This window comes from Corylus avellana, chromosome 8, assembly GCF_965113065.1.
Source record: "Corylus avellana chromosome 8, dhCorAvel1.hap1.2, whole genome shotgun sequence".
Lineage (NCBI taxonomy): Eukaryota > Viridiplantae > Streptophyta > Magnoliopsida > Fagales > Betulaceae > Corylus > Corylus avellana.
The window spans coordinates 21,442,045-21,462,766 of record NC_142497.1 but is presented as its reverse complement, the minus strand read 5'-3'; the positions used below and the strand labels follow the sequence as shown (position 1 = coordinate 21,462,766).

Sequence of the window (20,722 nt, the reverse complement as noted above, 5' to 3'; positions counted from 1 at the left end):
AGATGCACATTATGGATTTTGAGAAATCTTAAGTTCGGCAGCTTCAAGAAGGCTTCAGCATTCAAGTGTAATCCTTCCTGTGGAGCAGACTTTAGGGCTATGCCTTCAACTCTTTCCGTTCCCTTGTAACCAAGAAGAAAGAATCGTTGTAGTGAAAGGTATATTAAAAACTAGACGTGCAGAAAATATATACAAATATACTAGCTTATATTGTCTACTTGCCACTTACTGTATTATTCTTCAGCACATGAAAGACGTCTTCCCTGAGCCACAATCTACTACGTCTGCCAGGCTCTTCCAAAGATTCACGACGAACGATCTCCCGACCCATTTCTTCTAACAAATCATGCATGCACAATTTTTTGCTTGAGATGGTTATAAGTGACTTATTAATGAGATTATCTATACCGATTTTTGGGTGGTAACCACAACTTTCTAGTATATCTTCCACTAGATCTTTGTCCTCCCCTTTGAAGAAAAAAACAATATCTAAAAATATTTTTTTCTCTTCTTGTGGGAGTCCATCAAAACTTATTTGAAGTGTATTGTGGATTCTCCCCTCAGGGATTTCTTTTAGTTTACTTAGCATACTTTCCCATACATCTACACGTCTACGTTGCAGAGATGAACCCAATACGTCAAGGGCTAAAGGAAGGCCTTTAGCATAATTTAAAACCTTCTTGGACAGCTCCACAAAATCTTTAGGGGGTTGGTGTTCCTTGAAGGCTTTCCAACTAAAGAGTTGGAGTGCTTCTTCATTATTCAATTCCTTAGCCTCGTATATTTCATCTTCAGCCACATCATGTTCAATCAACAGACGCTTATTTCTTGTTGTTATGATGATTCTGCTCCCTCGACCAAACCAGAGACGCTTTTTTACTAATGCACGTAATTGTTCAGGTTGATCCACATCATCAAGAATAATAAGAACTCTTTTACAACATAGTCTGTTTTTGATCATATTAGCTCCCTCGTATTCATTCCGTAAATTAATACTGCTTTCTGTCAGGATCGTACTGGAAAGAAGTAGTTGCTGTAGAGCAACTAGACCATGTTTTCTAGTTTCTTCTCTAACATTGGCAAGAAAGCAATAAGCTTCAAATTGACAAGCAATTGTTTCACAAACAGCAAGGGCAAGAGTTGTTTTACCAATTCCACCCATCCCACATATCCCTACAATGCGAACATCATCCACCCCCATACCTAAATATGAATTCATCATTTCCTCTACGCGAGACCCTATTCCAAAAAGCTCATCGGAAACAATTGGAACTATAGAATTCAATTGACCAAGTATCTTCCCAACAATTTCTTGAATAACTATTGACTCATGCCTGCAAATTAAGGAGATTGAATAATCATTTTTATGAGATAGCTAGATTGTCAAAAAACGAATACATTCACTAAATTGGACGAGAAATTTACCTTCCAATTTGCAATTTGAATTGCCATTCAATTTGCAATGCCTAAAAACTTTAAATAATTGTATTTGACCCCTCAAACCACCAAATACCCTCTATTAGGAGTTTTTTTTTTTTTTTTTTGCTAAAAAGAATGAAGCAGCATTCATGTGTATTGTTAAAGTATTTGATTAATAAATTAAATTGATCTCTTCCTATTAGTTTAAGCTTTCGGAACAAGTAATAATTTAACATGATATCAAAGCCAAATATTATGAGTTTTCGAACCTTGACTCCGACAATTCACTTCCCAATTAAATTAAATATTTCATGTATTTAGCCTCACATATTAAAAGAGAATTTGATCTCACAGGTGAAGGGAAGTGTTGAAGTATTTGATGAAATAATTAAATTTACCTCTTAGGTTAAGCTTTTTTGGACAAGTGGTGGATTCAACAAAGAGCACTTAAAGATAGATATATATTTTGTTATACTTATTTTATTTCAGTCTATTGCTCCATAAAAAAATAAAAAATAAAAAAAGAGATTATTATATACAAGAAAAGATTGAAGGGTTGTTCATTTAACCTTTTTACTTAGAGTTGCTTCCTTAATTAAAGTAGGTGTTATAATCTAATCTGGAGAGGTTTTTTATGTCAAGAGACCCAATCGTACCGAGTTGAGTACCTCGGGAGCACGAAATCAACCTTTATAACAACACTCTTGTGTGATTTTATAGAATTGTGAGATATTTCCTTGCTCTTATTTTAAACTCTTACATTCTATTTATCTTATTGTTAATTTCGGATTAATATTATTTTGTCATCATCAAAAATTTTTGCACCATCCAAATAATTCCCAAACATGGGCTTCTTTATTAGACTATAATCTGTTACGAGAATGGAGTTTTATGCGGAACAATTATTAATATTATGATATATTAAAATATATGATACGGTAAAATATTTTATTGTGTTTATTTTTATTTGATATTGTCTTTATTTTATTCCATGTAAGAATCTTGATGACTCAACCCTAAAAAATATTCTAATGGTTTGCATTTTTTTTTTTTTTGATAAGTAAAGATGCATATATCAAAAGTGCAGAGGGGCGCAACTCTTAGTACACATGAAGTATACAAAAAGAGTGCCTAAGTAGAAGAAGAGAAAAGAGTAAGAAAGTCAGAAAAGCTAATCACAAGGACAAGAAGCCATCCGGTAGTCCAAGTGAAAAGGGTAGAGAAGAAAAAATGAATAAGATCCTCAAGGGGCCTCGACGAGTCCTCGAAACATCTATCATTTCGTTCCATCCAAATACACCACATAAGGCATAAGGGAACCATTATCCACATGACTGCACTCCAAGAACGACCTTCCGTCCACCAGCAAGCATATAACTCCTTGACACTGCAAGGCATAACCCATCTCAGCTCAAAACGAGTGAAAATAGCGTTCCACAAAGCACTAGCAACCCCACAGTGAAGAAATAGATGGTCAACAGACTACCCATCCGATTCACACATACAACATCTGTTAATCACAATAATGCGTCTCTTTTTGAGGTTGTCCAAATAGTTTGCTTATTTAAAGGCTGTTAATCACAATAGTTTGCCAATTTAAAGGCTATTATGTTATGAATAAAAAAACTAGAAAATTAATCCAAACTTTATGTTTGAAAATGTTTTTGGTTCTCTCAAAACCTAACAATCTATCCCGTTACGTGTATGTAAAGGCATTCACGTAACATTAATATCAAAGCCAAGTTCAATGACGGATCAAAGAATAGATCATTTGGAGCAACAAATTGGAGATATTGGGACCTTGTTGGAGCGTTTGACGAAGAGTATGGAGGAGCAGGCTGAAAAATTAGAGAGTTATTTAGCCGCAACTAATCGTGCAATCCACTCATTCCACCACGATGAAGCAACCCACAACCCAATCTCACCACCCGGTTTAGTCAACACCAACAACTCAAACATATCACCTATCTACCACCAGGCAGAAAAACCGAAAATCCAATGTTTTTCAACCCCAGCCATGCATAGCTACCACCTTCATCCCAAGCTGGAAGCCATATTTCCCCAGCCCCAACCGCAGATCCACAAGTCAACGTTGCTCAAAGAGATTTGCCATTGCCGCCATCACAAATCCAAAGCACCACCGCGTCAGTTGAAGACCCACAACGTAGCTCTCATCCAACTTATCCCCACCAATCTCCGAAGAGTCGCACTTGAATCGAACCGGCATCTGCCCGACCATGACAATTGTTCTGCATCACAACCCAACGGTCGAGCACTATCTTGTTTGTGGCTCAAAAAAAGGAGGAAGAAGAAAAGGAAATTTGTTTCCTTTGTTTGGGGCAAAAAAAAAAAAAAAGGAAAGGAAAAAGTTGACACGAAAGAAAAGTAAGAAAAGGCCACTTAATTGGTCTACTAATATTTTTATTATTTATTATTTTTGTTATGTGTTATTATTAATACGTAGATGAAATTCCAAGAGCAAGATTATTTCAAGAACAAGAGTTTCAAGACCTTGAGGACAAGGTCCTCTTCATCAAGGGGAAAGGAATGTTACAAGAATGAAGTTTGATGCGGAACAATTATTAATATTATGATATATTAAAATACATGATACAGTATAATATTTTATTGTGTTTATTTTATTCCATATAAGATCCCTAGAAAATATTGTAATAGTTTGCATATTTAAAGGTCATTATGTTATGGATAAAAAAACCAGAAAATTAATCCAAACTTTATGTTTGAAAAAGTTTTAAGTTTCATTTAACAAATTTAAAGGGTCTAAGTTCCCTCAAAACCTAACAATCTATCATTTTACATGTATGTAAAAGCATTCTATTACATGCGCTTTGTTTATAAATACAATGTTATGTTTTTCACAGTTTTTGGGACCTTGGTTTTAGCTCTTATTAGTTCTACAACTTCTTCCTGTACACACACATAATATGAGTATATGATTGGTAAAGCTCTAATTTAGACGTATTAGCTAACTTTACTTGGCGTAGGAGAAAAGATGACAGAAATATGTAGCTACCGTAAGAGAAGTGTTCATTTTTACAGTCAAAATCAGAAAATTCTTACTGGAAGAAGAAAGAAAATTGTCACCTGTCCTTTAAATGCCATCCGGAAACATTGCCCACTTCTCTCAAAGCATCCCTCCATATTTGCACCTTCTCTATATTCTCTTTGAAATGTTCCTCATGTTCAGAAAAGACCTGTGCAAAACTCCCCCTCTGCTTACGTACGTCTGAGGGATCCACATCGTAGAAAACAGGCAAAACTCTGAGCCTCTCCTCTTTCATGCACTCAACAATCTTTGCAAGTTCATCTAAGCACCACTTCGACAACGCATAGTTCCTTGAGAGAATGATGACGGCAAACCTCGATTCTTCTATGACTTTCAAGAGCTCTGGAGAAATGGGTTTTCCTCTCTCGAGTTTTTCGTCGTCCCTAAAGGTCCTAATTCCATTCTTATTCAAAGCGGAGTACAGATGGTCCGTAAAGTTCAAGCGAGTGTCTTCGCCTCTAAAACTGAGAAAAACATCCCATTCCCATCGAGGCAATGAAGAAGAAGAAGCTGTTTTAGTGATCATGGAAGCCATCGAAAACAAACTAAGCTTTACTGTCTATGACAAGGGGCGGACTAGCGCTATATATATGCAGTGGCAGATCTAAGGGTTTTTCAAGTATTTTTATACCTTTACCCGTACTCTTCCTCCTCCCGCCGCTACCCCTCCTCCTGAACCTCCTCCTTCGTCGACAATTTTTGCTTTGACTGTTCTTCGTAATTTGAGAATAAAGTTCAGCTCGAAGTTTTGTGAAGACCGGCTTTTAGGCGAAAACGAAGGAAAGAGAGAGTTAATCTTGAGGTCAACGTGGAAAAGTGTGGTGCTCTTGGGTTAGTGGGGTGAAGCTTGACACGCCAGCATAAAAAAAAAAAAAAAAAATAATAATAATAATAATAATAATAATAATATTTTTAATTAAAAAAAAATAGCTAGCATGCATACTTCGTATCACGACCCTGGTAGTGGGGTAAAGATAAACAGTGCACGTCGCGTGCTGTGAATCAGTGCTCTGGGTAGTGATATACTGCACGTCCGGCATACATCAACAGTGATGCATGCTAGACGTAAAATTTTCTTTTATTATTATAATATATATTTTTTTAAAAAAAAAAAAAATTATGCCCGATGCACGCTGGGCGTGCAGTATACCACTACCAGGTGCTCTTTGATTGTAATGGAATACAGCTGGGACGACTTCAGGTGGAATTTAAGAATGTGCTTTTATATTCGGTTCATGGGGAATTGAGGGTAAATGGGATATTCATTTGAAATGGAGGACAGCTAATCCGGTAAAATGGTGGGACAAAGTTGTCCAATTTTAAAAAATTTCTTAAATAATAACATTGTATGTAATCTTTTTTTAATTGATATATATATATATATATATATATATATATATGGTATTTTTGGATTTGGAGCCTTTCCGGTCCATTTGAATTGGAGAGGTCTCTAGTTAATAGTGAGGATGGCCCTAGGGCCATAAAAACACCTAGTGTTCCGCTCATTTAAAAATAATAAATTATTATTTAATATTAAATATATATATATATAGTTCTTTCCTCCTGGGCATGAGGATAAACTGCTTAGCCCGTCAGGGGTGAAAGCTCCTGGATTACCTGGTAACTGGTTCTGGCGGGTGGGGTCAGTTACTCGTAGGAGTTTGATTAACGGTGAGGATTGTTGTACAGTATGCGTTTGCGACGTGCAATTAATCTGAGTAAAGTTCTCCTACGTTATCAAAAAAAAAAAAATATATATATATATATATATATATATATATATATATAGTTCTTTTGATATGCCCTTGGGGTGGCCGGACCACCCCAAGGGCCACTGATTTGGCCTGGGGTGGCTTCGCCCTTGGGGTGGATCAGCCACTCCCAAGGGCCAAGCTCCTGAGGGGATAACTCCTTTTCGCGAGCTTCCTTATTCATCCGACTAAAAAGCTCCTCCATATCCTTTAGGACCGCCCTGCTTCCTTTTCTTTTTTTTTTTTTCTTTTTTTTGATTATTAGGATTTTTTTATATTTTTTGGCACCATGTAATGAACTGGTACTTTTTTCTATTTTTTCTTCTTTTTCTAATCACTGGTACTTAAATACAATGATGAATTGAGCTTAGAATTGTGTCAAATTCTCCAGTTAAATGTTTAAATTCTAACGACCAATATTCTCAATAGTTAATAACAAAAATATTCAAATTACAAGACTACTTAGATTAGGAATTGAACTTAAAGTACTAACCTCAAAAAGTGTGACATGGTTTGAGTTATTTTGCACCTCGTTGATTAACATTATATTCTCATATATGATGACGCAATTCAGGATCAAACTCCAATGAACTAATATCAAATTCATTGACAATGAACTAATATCAAATTTACACACCAAAAGCCCTAATTTAATAAAGTCGAAACCTAAGAGAGTATTTGATTTGAGAAATTGAGAGGAACTAAACCATTGAGGGAGAAGAGAAAGAGAGAGAAGAAGCTGGAAGCTTGAGAAAGGGAGGAAAAAAAAAACAAAAGAAAGAGAGCGGATAGTGGGAGACAAAAAAATAAAGGCTCCGTTTGCCAATAGCACGGGGTCGGCATTGTAGTTGAAACAGCACTATTCCAGCTACAGTGTCATCTGATTTCCTGCAGCAAAAAGTGTACTTTTATATTAATTTTTTTAAAAACCAAAATATTAATAAAAAAAATAATAATTAAAAAAAAAAAAAAAAAGGAGGAGAAAGATGGGGTGGTTCCAGCCACCCCCTGGCCAATCTAGGGGTGGTCGAACCACCCCCATGGCCAAGGGGGTGGTCCGGCCACCCCCTTGGCCAAAAAAAAAAAAAAAGGGATCGGGTGCATTTGGGTGTGGTCTGACCACCCCCAAGGGGCTGAGGTAGTTTCGGCGGGTATGGGGTGGTTTCGACCACCCCCAGCCCCTTGGGGGTGGTCCGGCCACCCCCAAATGCACCCGATCCCCCCCATTTTTTTTTTTTTTTTTAGGCTTTTTGGGGGTGGCCGGACCACCCCTTTGGCCATGGGGGTGGTTCGACCACCCCCAGATTGGCTAGGGGGTGGCTCCAGCCACCCCCTTGGCCAAAAATGGGGTGGTCCGGCCACCCCATTTTGGCCAAGGGGTGGTTCCAGCCACCCCATCTTTCTCCTCCTTTTAAAAAAAAAAAAAAAAAAAAAATTAATATAAAAGTACACTTTTTGCTGCAAGAAATCAGATGGCACTATAGCTGGAATAGTGTCGTTCCAGCTACAGTGCCGGCCCCGTGCTGTTGGCAAACGGGGCCAAAGTAAATAATATAAAACAAAGTGAGTGGTGGGGAAAGAGAAAATAAAAATAAAACAAAAAAACAAAAAAGAGAAAGAGGAAGTTGGCAGAGAAGGTGGGAAAAGAAGAAAAATGAGAAAAAGAAAGGAAAAAGAAGGCTGAAGTGCGAGATTTGAAAAGCCAAGGAATAATGGAGGAGTTTAAAAAATTCCACGTAGGGGCCGCTTATATATTTTTCTCTTAATAGTTTGAAGGGGCCTGTGTCTAATTTTTTTTTTTTTTAAATCCCACGTAACGGCTGTGGCCACCTCTGACCTCCATGTGGCTCCGCCACTGTGCCCCGATGACACAAGCACAACTTCACTAGAAACCATGGCAAGAGGGTCACCGGTATGCTCTGGTTGAAAACCGGCCCTTGGGGGTGGCCAATCCACCCCCAAGAAGCCACCCCTAGGCCAAATAAGTGGCCCTTGGGGCCCCGGAGGGTCATATCAAAATAACAAAAAACAAATATTATTATATTATTTATTTATTTTTAAAATATTAAATAATATTTTATTATTTTTAAATGAGTGGAACACATGACATTTTTATGGCCCCTAAGATTTCTCCTAGGGCCATCATCACCGTTAACTGGAGACCTCTTCGGTCCAAATGGACCGGAGAGGATCCGGATCCGGTATTTTTCTTCATAATAATAACTACTTAAAAGAAAATGACTGCTTTCATGAAGAAAAATACCATTTTTTTATAAAAAAATATACCAAATACAAAAAGGACCACATTTGATGATATTGCTTCAAAAAAAAAAAAAATTATTTTTTATTTTGTTTTCAAAAAAAAATTAAAAAATAAGAAAAAAGTTGGACCAAAATCATACCTTTATCATGCCTCTATAAAAAAATCAATTCATTCCTCAAAGTGTTATGTCCAACGTTTACATCCTACTAGCAATAGATTACTTTGGTTAGTTGGGACCCAAATTTGGATGAAAAATCATTCAAGTACAGTTTATTATTTTAACAAAAAATTTGATAAACGGTTACGGTATATGTATATATTAGTTGGGATGGCACGTGCATTGCACGCGCTTGGTTCCCTGTGTTATGTATCACTATAATTGTGATAGAAAAACGTATGGCATCTTTTTGTTCTATTAGCAACTCACCAAACTAAGATTTTTAACATTTTAAAATGGACATGTTAGCAGCTAGGAGAGCACATTATTACTCAGCACCCAGCTGGAAATCATTTTGAAATTGCAATAAGGTAGCCCGTCTCGGGAATAAGAAAAACCAGTAGCTAAGAGATTACCATCATTCAACACTAAAATTATTCCATAATGGCCGCAAAGAGCCAACAGGTCTTTCTATTTATCCCTACACTCTATAATAAGATAATAATAGTCTACACAAATACCAAATCAAACCCTAAATTAAAAGTCTAATGAAACAAAAGAAACAAGCACAATGGATAAGCCAAGTCACTAGCAAAAATCAGCTACATATATTCCCCTACCTTGAGTTCTCATATATTTAATCGAAACAGTAATCAAGCCCACGCTTTCAATTAAAAAGCTAGATCCTAAGATTTACAATCACATTACAATAATCACATGTGAGAGAGAAATAAATTTGCAACATACATTAGGGCTCACAAGTTATTGCAGATTTCACTGTGGATTTGCTCGAATTGAGGGCTCATAAGCGCTCTCCTTTGTCGCTGAAGACTACCAAAACGATCATAGATTTACATTTCAAACTAATGAGAAAAAAAAAAAATCGAACATAGATCATAGCATAGATAAAATGATTCGTAGAAAATTCAAGTTCAAACTAAAACGGCAAAAACAAGGATTACTAATTATAAAAGAGGTTTTAAGTAAATTTACCTTAAAAAGTAACAAAGCCAATGGAGATGATATGACCGATAATAATTGGAGACTTAAAAATTTTATGTAATCCTAGAAAATATAAATAAACATTTATTTATGATGAGACTAAAAAAAGATTATTATACATGAGAGTTGCTAAAGATAGTCCAATGCTAGGAAACAACCAAAAACCAAAATCAAAATAGCACGAACACAATTTGAACTCAACCACTAACAAATAATTATAAGAGAAATTAATAATAAAGAAACCCAATTGAGTAAGAGCGAATATTTAACACAAATGATTTTATATGATTGATATTGTTTTAATAGTTGCAATAAAAATTCTACAAGGACAGAAAATATTCGATTTTCTGAATCAAAATTAGTCCATATCAAGATATCATAGCCCACACAGACCATGAGGACAACACATCTACAACTAAGATATCAAACCAATGTGGGAAAAAATCAAGCCTAGCAAGGAAAATGGAAGCTAATAAGTCAACAATCCAACAATTCATTCGTAGAAAGAAAATTCACTTACAAATAGAAACAAATTGAACAAATTGCATTTATCAAGCCACACACAAGTCAATGCGCTATAACAATATAATTAAGAAATGAGTTACTTAATAGGAGTGCTTGACAAAGATAATAAAGTACGCGCCACTGCAATGCAATATGTCCATGAACATTACATTCTTTTAAACCTGCCCAGTGCATCGTTGGTTATATTAATTTTTTTTTTTTGATAAGTACATCGTTGGTTATTTTAATAGGCTAAAAAACACCATGATAGTGTACCATCACCATGACATAAACCAAAACTAAATCATATATGGCGTCAAACATATCCAAGTCAAGGAAGAAGGCTATAAAATGACGACTATGTTTGTTAAACACTTTCTCCTCCCCTCAATACTATTCACTTCCTTTTTTCAAAAAAATCATCAAAACATTCTCACGTTTTTTCACTTTTTATATCACAACGTTCACTTTTTACTATTATTCAAATAAAAAAATCACTATAAAACAAAACTTTTCCACTTTTCAATATCACTTTTTCATTTTTCTATACCAAACATTATTCTCATTCTTTTTCATATAAATCATGACCAGGGGAAAGGAGAGGAGGTTAACAAGTCTTGTGTTGACATAGAAATCAATTATCAACAATAGAAACGAGGACCTAGATGAGAAACTCAAAATTCCCAACTAAACAAATGTGAATAGAGGAATTGCCAATAAAAACAAAAGAAGCATACACCAATTCATTTAGATTGCAAACCTCCATCCCTCATGACATGCATCAGAAAAACATAATTACATGAACAGAACAGGTCTGAAAATGATGTCCTCACGAGACCCGGATCAACAAAAACATTTCTTTCAAATAAATTTACAACAAATCACACCAATTAAAACCAAATTGCTAAAAGATCCAATCTTACATACCAAAATCAAAACACATCGTGCCAAAGAAAATAGAAATAAATAAATAAAAACAGAACCAACGATTTATGATGTTCAGAACCTTATCTGCATACCTAACAAATCAAACCCAAAATAAAATTGAAATACAAAAAGAAGAAACTTGGAACTCTGGAGAATAAAAAATGTTTCACATATGTTTTATACTTAACATTATATAACTCAAAACGAACCATTCTAGCTGAATCATATCTCATTGTTCTTCTCCTCTATCGGCTAATCTCTTTCTCACTAAGCTTGAGCTGAACAAGGGATAATTGTGGGGAAAGAGTTGTAATTAACAACTTCACAAAATATGGAATTGCAAAAATATTCCACCATAAACTTTAAAAAACTAATCAAGGGAATCAAAAACCCAAAGACCAAAATCAACAAGACAATAAATTACTCAGAAACAGAGGCCAAAAATTGAAATATTAAGCAAGAAAAACATGAACTATGGAGAAAAAATGTAATATTTTCTTAAACACCCAGTCGATATCAATAATAATCGTCCAACAGCAAGCATAACCTCCAAACCTTTATAACTAAACTCAATTTAAACTACAATGTAAATCCCAATATAAACCCTAAATTTACATCTCAAATCAGAACAATTAAAGAGAAAAAATCCTTACCTTGTCTCGAGCTTTCTTTCTCCACACTGGTTTTCCTCTCACCCACTACACGGTTCGCATTTTCCCTCTCTTCCGATTCTTGAGTGCTTTTTAATCTCTTTGTATCGGAAGAAATAATATATTTCTTTAGATAATCTATTTTTTACAATTTTCACGGTTGTTTTGTTTGATTTTTACAAGGTCTTAGCACATTGTAGGTCTTATGGGAGTGGGTTATTTTTTCAGTATGAAAAATACTAAGTATATTTGCAACAGTTATGTGGAATCTGAACTATGGTTTGGATTTTTTTTTTTTTTTTTTTTTTTTTTTTTTTTTCAGCCACCTAGCTGCATTACCGTAAATGAAAAATTGTGGTCATGTCTTATTTTTCTTTCTACAAATTGATAAATGCGGAGCTTCGATTGGTTTGCCAATTTGTTACTGGATTGCTTTCCCCTTTCAGACTGCTTGTCCCCATGGTTTATTACTATAATACACTGAATTTGTTTTTTAATATAGAGGAAGATGGACTTGTGTGATGACAATTTGCGTACAAATATTCTGTTGGCATCTCTTTGAATAGGTAAATTGATCGCTATGTTCTTTTAATTTTTATTGAACATCATGATGGTAAAACATTGAAAACTATATGCAATCTAGTAATTCAAAGACTATAGATCCAAAAGTCGTTGACAATTTTTTTTGCCATGAGCAATCTCAGCTTTTAACATAAAAATACGAGCCCTAATTCATTTGGTGAATTGCAGCAAGCGACAAACCCAACTATCTCACTATTTTGACCAGCTAAAAATACACAAATTACAAACATAGTAACATAGATACACCACATTCTGTCAAAAGCAACATAGAAACATTGCAACTGTAAGAATCTTACAGATATATAAACAACATACCAACAATTAGAGTTGGTATTACAACTGTGAGAATCTTACAAACATATAAACGACATACAAATATATGCACTCCAAAATGTGAAACATTGCAACTATGAGAATCTTACAAATATATAAGCAACATACCAAATACATATATCTATCGTATAGATGACAAAACAGAGCAGAAGAAGAGAAATAGATGACAAGGAGAAAATTGTATATAATCAAAATAAGATGTATAGCAGTCTCTATTTTATTTTGATTTTGCCATAACAGAGCATAAGAAGAGAAATAGAGAATAATAAGAAGAAGAAGAAAAAAAAAAAAAAAAGAGGAGAGGAAAGGAAAGGTCTATAACGTTCAAGAAACCAAATGCCCCAAATTCCCAAAATCTTCATAAAATTGAGTATCAACCAACGCAAATCGACAAAAAAGACACCTAGAAATTGCATGCCCACAATCGGTAATCTATCACATACCCAGAAATTCCGTTTCAAACTCGTAACTTCAAAGCCCTAAACTTCTTACCCATTTTCGAAATCAAACAAAACAAAGCGTGGGGTGGGCGTCGCCGGTGGCTGTCCGAGCTGGTGTCGTGGCGGGTGGGCGTAGCCGGCGATTTCAGTTCCGGAGGTGGTGGTAAGGTGTGGGTTCTATAGGACGAAGGGTGATAGAGAGGGAGGAGAGAGAGGAGTGTTTGAGGAGAGAAGCACCAGATGGTGGGCGGCGGCACTATTGGTCGTCGTCCTAGGGTGGCGTCTCCGATCTGGTGGGCGTGGCGTCGCCGGAATCCGAAGGCGTGGGGGTGGGGGAGAGAGAGCAGAGCTCTGCAAGGTTCTGGGGAGAGAAATTTTTTCCTTTGGAGGCAGAAGGGGATAACGTGGGTCAGTGTGTGAAGAAGCTGGTGTAGATTTTGGATGAAAACACAAAACAAACCGAAATAAAATTATTTATTCATCACCAATTGAATGGACAGTGAGCTTGAGGTAGAGCTAGTAAAATTTATAAATGAGTTGAGATTGGATAGCCATGGTTCGTCCGGCTCGTTTGCAACCCTATTAAGTAGTAGGTGAGCTGAGCCGGCTCGGCTAATGTAAACTTTAAAAAAAAAAAAAAAAAATTTAACTTAAATGACTCATCTTTCCAATGAGACAAATTAAATTAAATTTAATAATAATAATATATTAGTAAAAAGCTAATAAAAATATATTAGCTTTATCGTGCCGATCCTGAGCGAGCTCACGAGTAGCTTTGTTCGTTTACAGTTCTAGACTAATCAAATAATTAAGGGTAGAATTGTAATTGAACACTTGTCAAATAAAAGTTACTGTTGGGACTTGAAAGGGCTTTGCCACTTTTAATAATAAAATTATAGGGTTAAATACTATTTGTACATATGGTTTGCACTAAAATTAATCAATTCCCAGAACCAACAAGTGGGATTGATTAATGAATTACCGCTCGGGTCCCATACTGATGGTTCTCCTTCGCATCATCTCCGGCATGTATTTTACCCAATTATTCAAGTCTCCTCCCAGGCTACAAGAAGGAAAGAAGATCCTTAAGGGTAGGAAATCTGCTTTGTCGAAGATCATGCTGTTTCTCTATTTAATTTCCTTGATCATGTGAACGATACACATCTCTTTTTTGGGTCCCGTAGTTCTCTACTTTTCTTTTAAAGAAACATGAAATTTCTTACTTTAAAGACAGATCCGACTAGAAATCTAGTCTCTCCTAAGCTTGTTTGGCCCTAAGAGGTAGCCAAACCATCCCCTAGGGCCAAGGGGGTGGTTCGGCCACCCCAGGCCAAACGGAGTGGCCAGCCACCCCCTACGGGATGGTTCGGCCACCCCAACACAGCATCTTTTTTTTTTTTTTTTTTTTGGGATTTTTAAAAATTTTAAAAAATATGACATGGCACCCAAAAACTCAGGTACCACGTGGCGTATAAGGATGACGTGATACCTGTGGTAAGCCAATAAACCGACAGATACTATTTACGATATTTTTGAAAACTCAAGTGACTATTTGATTTTGGTACAAACGATATGTGCTGCAATAGTATTAACCCAATATATTGGTGAGAAAACTGCCAAGTAGAATTAGTTGTATGAGGGAGACTCGGTGAAATAGACATTTGTGAAGATGATGATGAAGACTTCCTCTGGACAGAAAAACCCTACAAAGCTTTAGTACTTCACTGTTTCTTCGGGAATGACTTTGAGCCTTTCCTTCGCAGCGTGCCAGAGTGGCCCGAGCTGTCAATACCCCTAAAAGAGCTAAAATTCTAATATTGTTGTAGGATCTACAGGCTATCTTGGTTGATGTCCAGCTTTTAAAGAAGCTGAAGAAACTAAAACTATCAGAAATAATGGAGGCATTTCTCCACTCCGAAGTAATGGTGCTATGTTGAAGACTCAGAATTACCGTCAAGGAATCCTCTTCAAGGACTAAATTATGGACAAATTTGACTACGAAGTGGGCTGCAAGAGCTCACCATGCTGCTATGTCCAGTCGTGCTTATACAACCGATTAACGTTTCACATTCAAAAAGTATGAATATTTTAATTAAAAATTCCCCATAAAAAAATATAAGGTTTACATGGTAGTATGTAACTTATAGAGATTGAACAAAGTTCATGTATATATATATGGCCATTATTTTTCTTTTTTGTTCGCTAATATCATAATCACAGGGAATAAAAAAATATATATAGAAGCCAGTTCCAGGCACTTCCCAGCCAGAGGACTGCTGAGTCTGGCCATGACATTGAATCTGCCTTCACATGGATCAGCTAGCCCGAACCATGGATACAAGAAGCGTTCCTCCCCCTCCCTGTGCAAGCACAGAAACAAACAGGAAAAGAAAATGCACGCTCCCTACGCAGGCATTATCCTGTTCAGGTTCAAAGGGACTGTCTCAGCCTGATCTGCCAACATCCCAGCCAAATTATTAGCTTGAGCTGAAGCAGATACAGGCACCCCTGGTGCATCTCTTATGTCAATTCAGCAGCAAAAGAAAGAAATCATGACCAAAATTAAAACATGAAAAATAAAGCATTCTATTGCTGAGCCACACGAAACAGAGAGATAAAAGATAGATATGTCTTTAAAGCTTTCACAAACTAAACTCCAAACTTTCCAACAGCGTTCTTGATAAAAGCTAATCTGGCACCAAGTCTCCATTATTCCAAACCCATTCCCCGGAGGCATATGATCCTGCAAAAATTGGCACCCCCAATTCACGAATGCAATTACTTAAGATTCTAATTAGACAAAACAAAGCTCAGGGAAGCCATTTTCATAAGAAATAAGGAAAAACAAAAAACAAAAGTATACTGACCTTCAATGCTCAGAGGAACTTAAGTGACTTGCTGGCAGGTAAATTTCTCCACCTATTTCACCATGTTGTTCTCCACTGACAGTTTTCTTAGCAGCCTGAAACTCAGCACTCATAGCATCCATCCCACGCTGCACAGCTTCCTCAGCACTCCCATAGCCGTGCTCCTCAGCATACTTCCTCACATCCTCTGTTATCTTCATAGAGCAGAATTTAGGTCCACACATGGAACAAAAATGGGCCACCTTGGCACCTTCTGCAGGCAAGGTTTCATCATGGAAGGACATGGCAGTCATAGGATCCAACGACAAAGCAAACTGGTCCATCCACCGGAACTCAAATCTCGCCTTGCTTAATGCGTCATCCCAGGCTTGAGCGTGTGGGTGACCTTTGGCTAAATCAGCTGCATGAGCAGCTATCTTATATGCTATAACTCCAGCCTTCACATCATCCCGATTCGGCAATCCAAGGTGTTCTTTTGGAGTTACATAACACAGAAGAGCAGTGCCCAGAGCCCCAATATTAGCGGCACCAATTGCAGAGGTGATATGATCATATCCAGGAGCGATATCAGTTGTTAAAGGACCAAGAGTGTAGAAAGGTGCTTCATTACACCATTCTAGCTGTTTTTGCATGTTTTCGGGAATCTTGTGCATTGGAATATGTCCAGGCCCTTCATTCATGACCTGAAAGTGCATAGTGTCATATTGTGAGTCATAATGATAAGCAATCATTTGCTCAAAGTAAAATTTGACCGAGAAACAGTGAAGCAGTTTTATAGATAAGTGCAATGCTGAATACATCAGGTAAGCCTACACTTCTTTTTAAATTTATTTTCACTATGTAATTGTTATGTTTGGTTTGACAGGAAAAAGCATTTTACTCGCATAAAAATCTAGTAACCCATAAATTAATGCCTCCATGGTCAACTCAACCGAGTAAAAGTCTAATTACAGCTGCTGCACTATCCAGTAATTAACAGGTATGTTCAATGGATTAGTAGTTTATGCTCACTAAATTTTGTAGCGCTCATGAAGTAGCCAAGGAGATCAGTACACTCTTATACTTTCACTGAGAAAAGTATTCTCAAAAAGATTAATATACACACAGTGGCTCTCTTTTGGCGCAAAGATGAGCCACTGTTAAACTATGAAGCAACAGAATGACAACTTTCAAATTCATTTTTTAAAAATTAAGGTTAACGAAATTTACTTTTCTGCAGTACAAATCAGTTAAAATCCAAAAATGTTGAAATATTCTGAGATTTACAGCGCCAATTTCTACTCAAGAAGGATAAGACTTCCATAGAAATAAGATTAGAGATACCTAAGCCTTGCAAGGGCAATAAAGACAAAGCCAAGTTTCTTCATGTTGTTAAATGTTTGTAAGCCATTAGGCCACCAAACATTTTTGTAATGTTATTACCTGGACATCCTTTTCCCATGCTCTTCGGGTCAGCTCTCCCTGAGTTAAGAGCTCTGCAAACTGAGCAGTGTCATTGGCATCATAAATGGACCCAGGTCTCAGCCCATCTCCTATTGACAGGGCCACATCGTATTGATTACAGATGTCAAGTATGTCATCCCAGTGTTCATATGCAAAATTCTCCTTATGGTAAGCCAAGCACCATTTTGCATGAATGGATCCCCCGCGTGAAACAATTCCTGTCATTCGCTTTGCTGTTAGTGGGATGTATCGTAGTAGAACCCCAGCATGGATAGTGAAGTAATCTACACCCTGCTCAGCTTGTTCAATCAGGGTGTCTCTGAAAATTTCCCAGGTAAGATTTTCCGCGATTCCATCCGCTTTTTCAAGTGCTTGATAGATGGGTACAGTCCCTACTGGTACAGCAGAGTTACGTAGGATCCACTCACGTGTCTCATGGATGTGGCGACCTGTAGAGAGATCCATGACAGTGTCTGCACCCCACATAGTTGCCCATTGGACCTTGTAAACTTCTTCCTCGATGGAGCTCGCAACAGCAGAGTTTCCAATGTTTGCATTCACTTTGACCAGAAAGTTTCTTCCAACTATCATAGGTTCTAGCTCCTCGTGCTTCTTATTGGAAGGGATGATTGCCCGACCCCGAGCAACCTCTGATCTCACAAATTCTGGGTCAAGCTGCTCACGAGTGGCACAGTACAACATTTCCTCGGTTATAATTCCCTGCTTGGCATAGTACATCTGCGTGTATCTAGGTGTACCTAATTTCTCCCGCCTGTCAACCCAGTCTTTACGCAGTTTTGGTAGTCCTGTTTAACTAACAATGTCAATTCAAAACTAGCCAAGTGATCACCGTCCACAAAAGGCAGAATTACAAGACACTGAAGAAAAAAATGATACCACTATTACTAAAATCAACTACTTCCTTAAAATTTATTAATTGATTGTTTCACACGACTTCAATGTCCATTATACAAAGAAATTAAATCCGAAAAAGAAGCATTCCCTTACAATCTTATTATGTTTCCCAAAGCAATCATCATTGGAATAAAGTTATCATGTAAACATGTCAGGACTTCAGGTCATGCTGACTCAACTTGTATAGTATACCAAATGGATTCAAGAGGATACAGTATCAAAGAGTACTTGGAAGATATGGGATTTATCTACAGAGAGTGGGGAAAAATTAATTCAGGAAAAAAAAAAAGAAAAAAAAAAAGGAAAGAAGAATAGTTAACATCATTGGGAACGAAAAATACAAATCATAAATGGTGTAAAAATAAAAATCTGGACACAAATAAAAAGTAGCTCGCAAACAAAGAAAAAAAAAAGTAAAACTTCAGAGAGGAGTAGATATGTGAAAGTTAAACTTGATTCGCATACCAATGCGAGGGCTAATGTTTTGAGGACCAGTGGTGTCATAAGTGTCAAAGTGTGGTTCATCCCCAGCTAGGTGGACCCGTCGAAAGGGAACTTTGAGTATATGACCAGATTGTTCATGAATAACTTCCCTGTATGCCAGATTATGCATCAGTTCATTGCAAACAAATGTATTTGACTGCATTTTACGTGGGTGTCAATGTCATGCCATGAGCAGACATGAGTTAGCAAACCAAATATCTCCAAATGAAAACAATTAGTCATATAAATCAATTGGGAAAGAGCAAGAGATGTACTTAGATTCTTTTGTGCTCTTTGGAAAACATTGTTCAAAGGACGGAAGTGGCAGAAAATCAGGAGCAGCAGGATCAACTGTATGCTTCCTTTGTTTGGCTTTCTCTGAATCGGTTGTTGGGGGATCAAAAGTTAATGTGGCTCTAGGGCCCGAGCTAACAGATGTTTCCTTCTTAGATGCACTTGAGACACGCCCAACCACATCAAACCCAGGCAAGAAGGCAGTACTTGGGAACTTTGCTGGAGAAGCATGGTTGCCATTCTTGCATACAACTGACGTCAAGCTAGCATGCAGGCTATGCAGTGATGTCATCTCTAAGTCAATCTGAACAGTATTCGAGTATTAAAAGATTAGCATCTAATTGACAAGCAACTACACATGCACCGTATCTACAACAAACTGAGTTGTAACATACAAAGAAAAACTACATATTAATAGAAACAGATTGTGCTTTTCAAATATTGAGTAATTAATTCATCAATTATCCTGTGTTTATGCTATTATGTTGGGTCATCACACAGGTTTGTGGCAAAGATGTATCATGAAAAGCTAACATCAACGCAAATTACCATGGATCAATGTCCTAAACGTAACTCTTCGAAAAAAATAAATAAAAAGAAATTGTAAAAGAATTCCTGCAAAACCAGAAATAACTATACTTTTTTCTCTATAATAATAATTTATAATTGACGGTTCAATTTAATCACAGTTCCTTTAACAAATCAATATCCGATTCGTTCCACCTCACATTGGAAAATTCGTCCTGCAAAACTTTGAGTTAGCTCGTATATATATATATATATATATATAATTCCTCCTTCAACGAACGACATAAAACTCAGACCATTAAAGCCAAAAAAAAAAAAAAAAAAAAAAAAAAAAATCACTAAAAAAACAAACCTAAACCTTTAAGACAACAAAAAAAAAAAAGGAAGCGCTTGCAAAAAAATAGTAGCCAGGCTCTGTTTGGTAGGTGAGGAAATGCAACAAAATCAAATGGAAACTAAAAACTAAATAGCGCTGAACACAAGGACGGTGTGTTTTGCACACTCGGAAACCAAACAGCATGTAACTCGAACGAAAAAAATTGATTTCCTTCATATTTCCCGGCAACCAAACCGAGATCTAAAGGCCGCACGCGAGAGAAATCCAAGGATCAAAAAGGAAACGAACAAAAAGAAATTGAACCTCACAAACGTAAACATGCATGGAAAATTGCTAAATCTAAATGGAAATCAAAGCTTACAAATAAATAAAGAACATTGAGAGTGTAACGCTAGGGTTTAGGAAATGCGTATTTGTGAGAGAGAAGAGAGAGAGGGGGACCTGGAAACGAAGCGGAAGGCCTGGTCTTATCTTCTTTAGGCACGGAGTCTCACTGAGAAGTTCTGAGCTCACAAATTCACATGCCAAAGATTACGTTGGCTGGCTCGCGTTTTAAAGGGGAGCTTGGGACAACTCTTCCGAATACTCCAAAAGATACCTCAAAAGCGATAGCTGACGTGGCTCTCGTGATTCCCCAGTTAGATATTTCTTTGAATTTTTTATGCTCCGTTAATGTGCTGTATACGTGCACTATTTAATTAAGCTTTTACTGGCACACTTAATTTTGCTTCTTGGCCAAGAAACAAAAAAAAAAAAAAAA

General features: G+C 36.7%; 2 protein-coding genes across 3 annotated transcripts; both read right to left on the bottom strand.

The window, feature by feature from the left end:
- Positions 1-214: 214 nt before the first annotated feature.
- On the bottom strand, positions 215-5,021 carry LOC148584271 (disease resistance protein RUN1-like). Its single transcript, XM_088519004.1, has 2 exons — positions 4,525-5,021; positions 215-1,334 (listed from the first exon to the last, which is right to left on the bottom strand). The coding sequence occupies exons 1-2, from the start codon at positions 5,019-5,021 to the stop codon at positions 215-217; spliced, it is 1,617 nt and encodes a 538-aa protein (XP_088375130.1).
- A 10,154-nt stretch (positions 5,022-15,175) lies between these two features.
- THIC (thiaminC) lies at positions 15,176-20,483 on the bottom strand. 2 transcript variants are annotated; one of them, XR_009438346.2, is made up of 7 exons: positions 20,404-20,483; positions 19,079-19,401; positions 18,786-18,913; positions 17,385-18,211; positions 15,963-16,645; positions 15,751-15,838; positions 15,176-15,603 (listed from the first exon to the last, which is right to left on the bottom strand). XR_009438346.2 is itself a non-coding variant. In XM_059574374.2 (6 exons), the coding sequence occupies exons 2-5, from the start codon at positions 19,387-19,389 to the stop codon at positions 15,965-15,967; spliced, it is 1,947 nt and encodes a 648-aa protein (XP_059430357.1). In that variant the 5' UTR covers positions 19,390-19,401; positions 20,404-20,483; the 3' UTR covers positions 15,176-15,838; positions 15,963-15,964. The 2 variants fall into 2 exon arrangements, 1 of the variants encoding a protein (XP_059430357.1); XM_059574374.2 differs by having other exon boundaries at positions 15,176-15,838.
- Between the last annotated feature and the right edge of the window lie 239 nt (positions 20,484-20,722).

Coding starts and splice junctions, on each gene's coding strand:
- LOC148584271 (XM_088519004.1), bottom strand. CDS start 5,021: ATGGCTTCCATGATCACTAAAACAGCTTCTTCTTCTTCATTGCCTCGA. Junction 1,335..4,524: donor GGATGGCATTTAAAGGACAG/GTGACAATTTTC, acceptor CTTAATTTGCAG/GCATGAGTCAATAGTTATTC.
- THIC (XM_059574374.2), bottom strand. CDS start 19,389: ATGACATCACTGCATAGCCTGCATGCTAGCTTGACGTCAGTTGTATGC. Junction 18,914..19,078: donor AAGAGCACAAAAGAATCTAA/GTACATCTCTTG, acceptor TCTGGCATACAG/GGAAGTTATTCATGAACAAT. Junction 18,212..18,785: donor AAACATTAGCCCTCGCATTG/GTATGCGAATCA, acceptor TTAGTTAAACAG/GACTACCAAAACTGCGTAAA.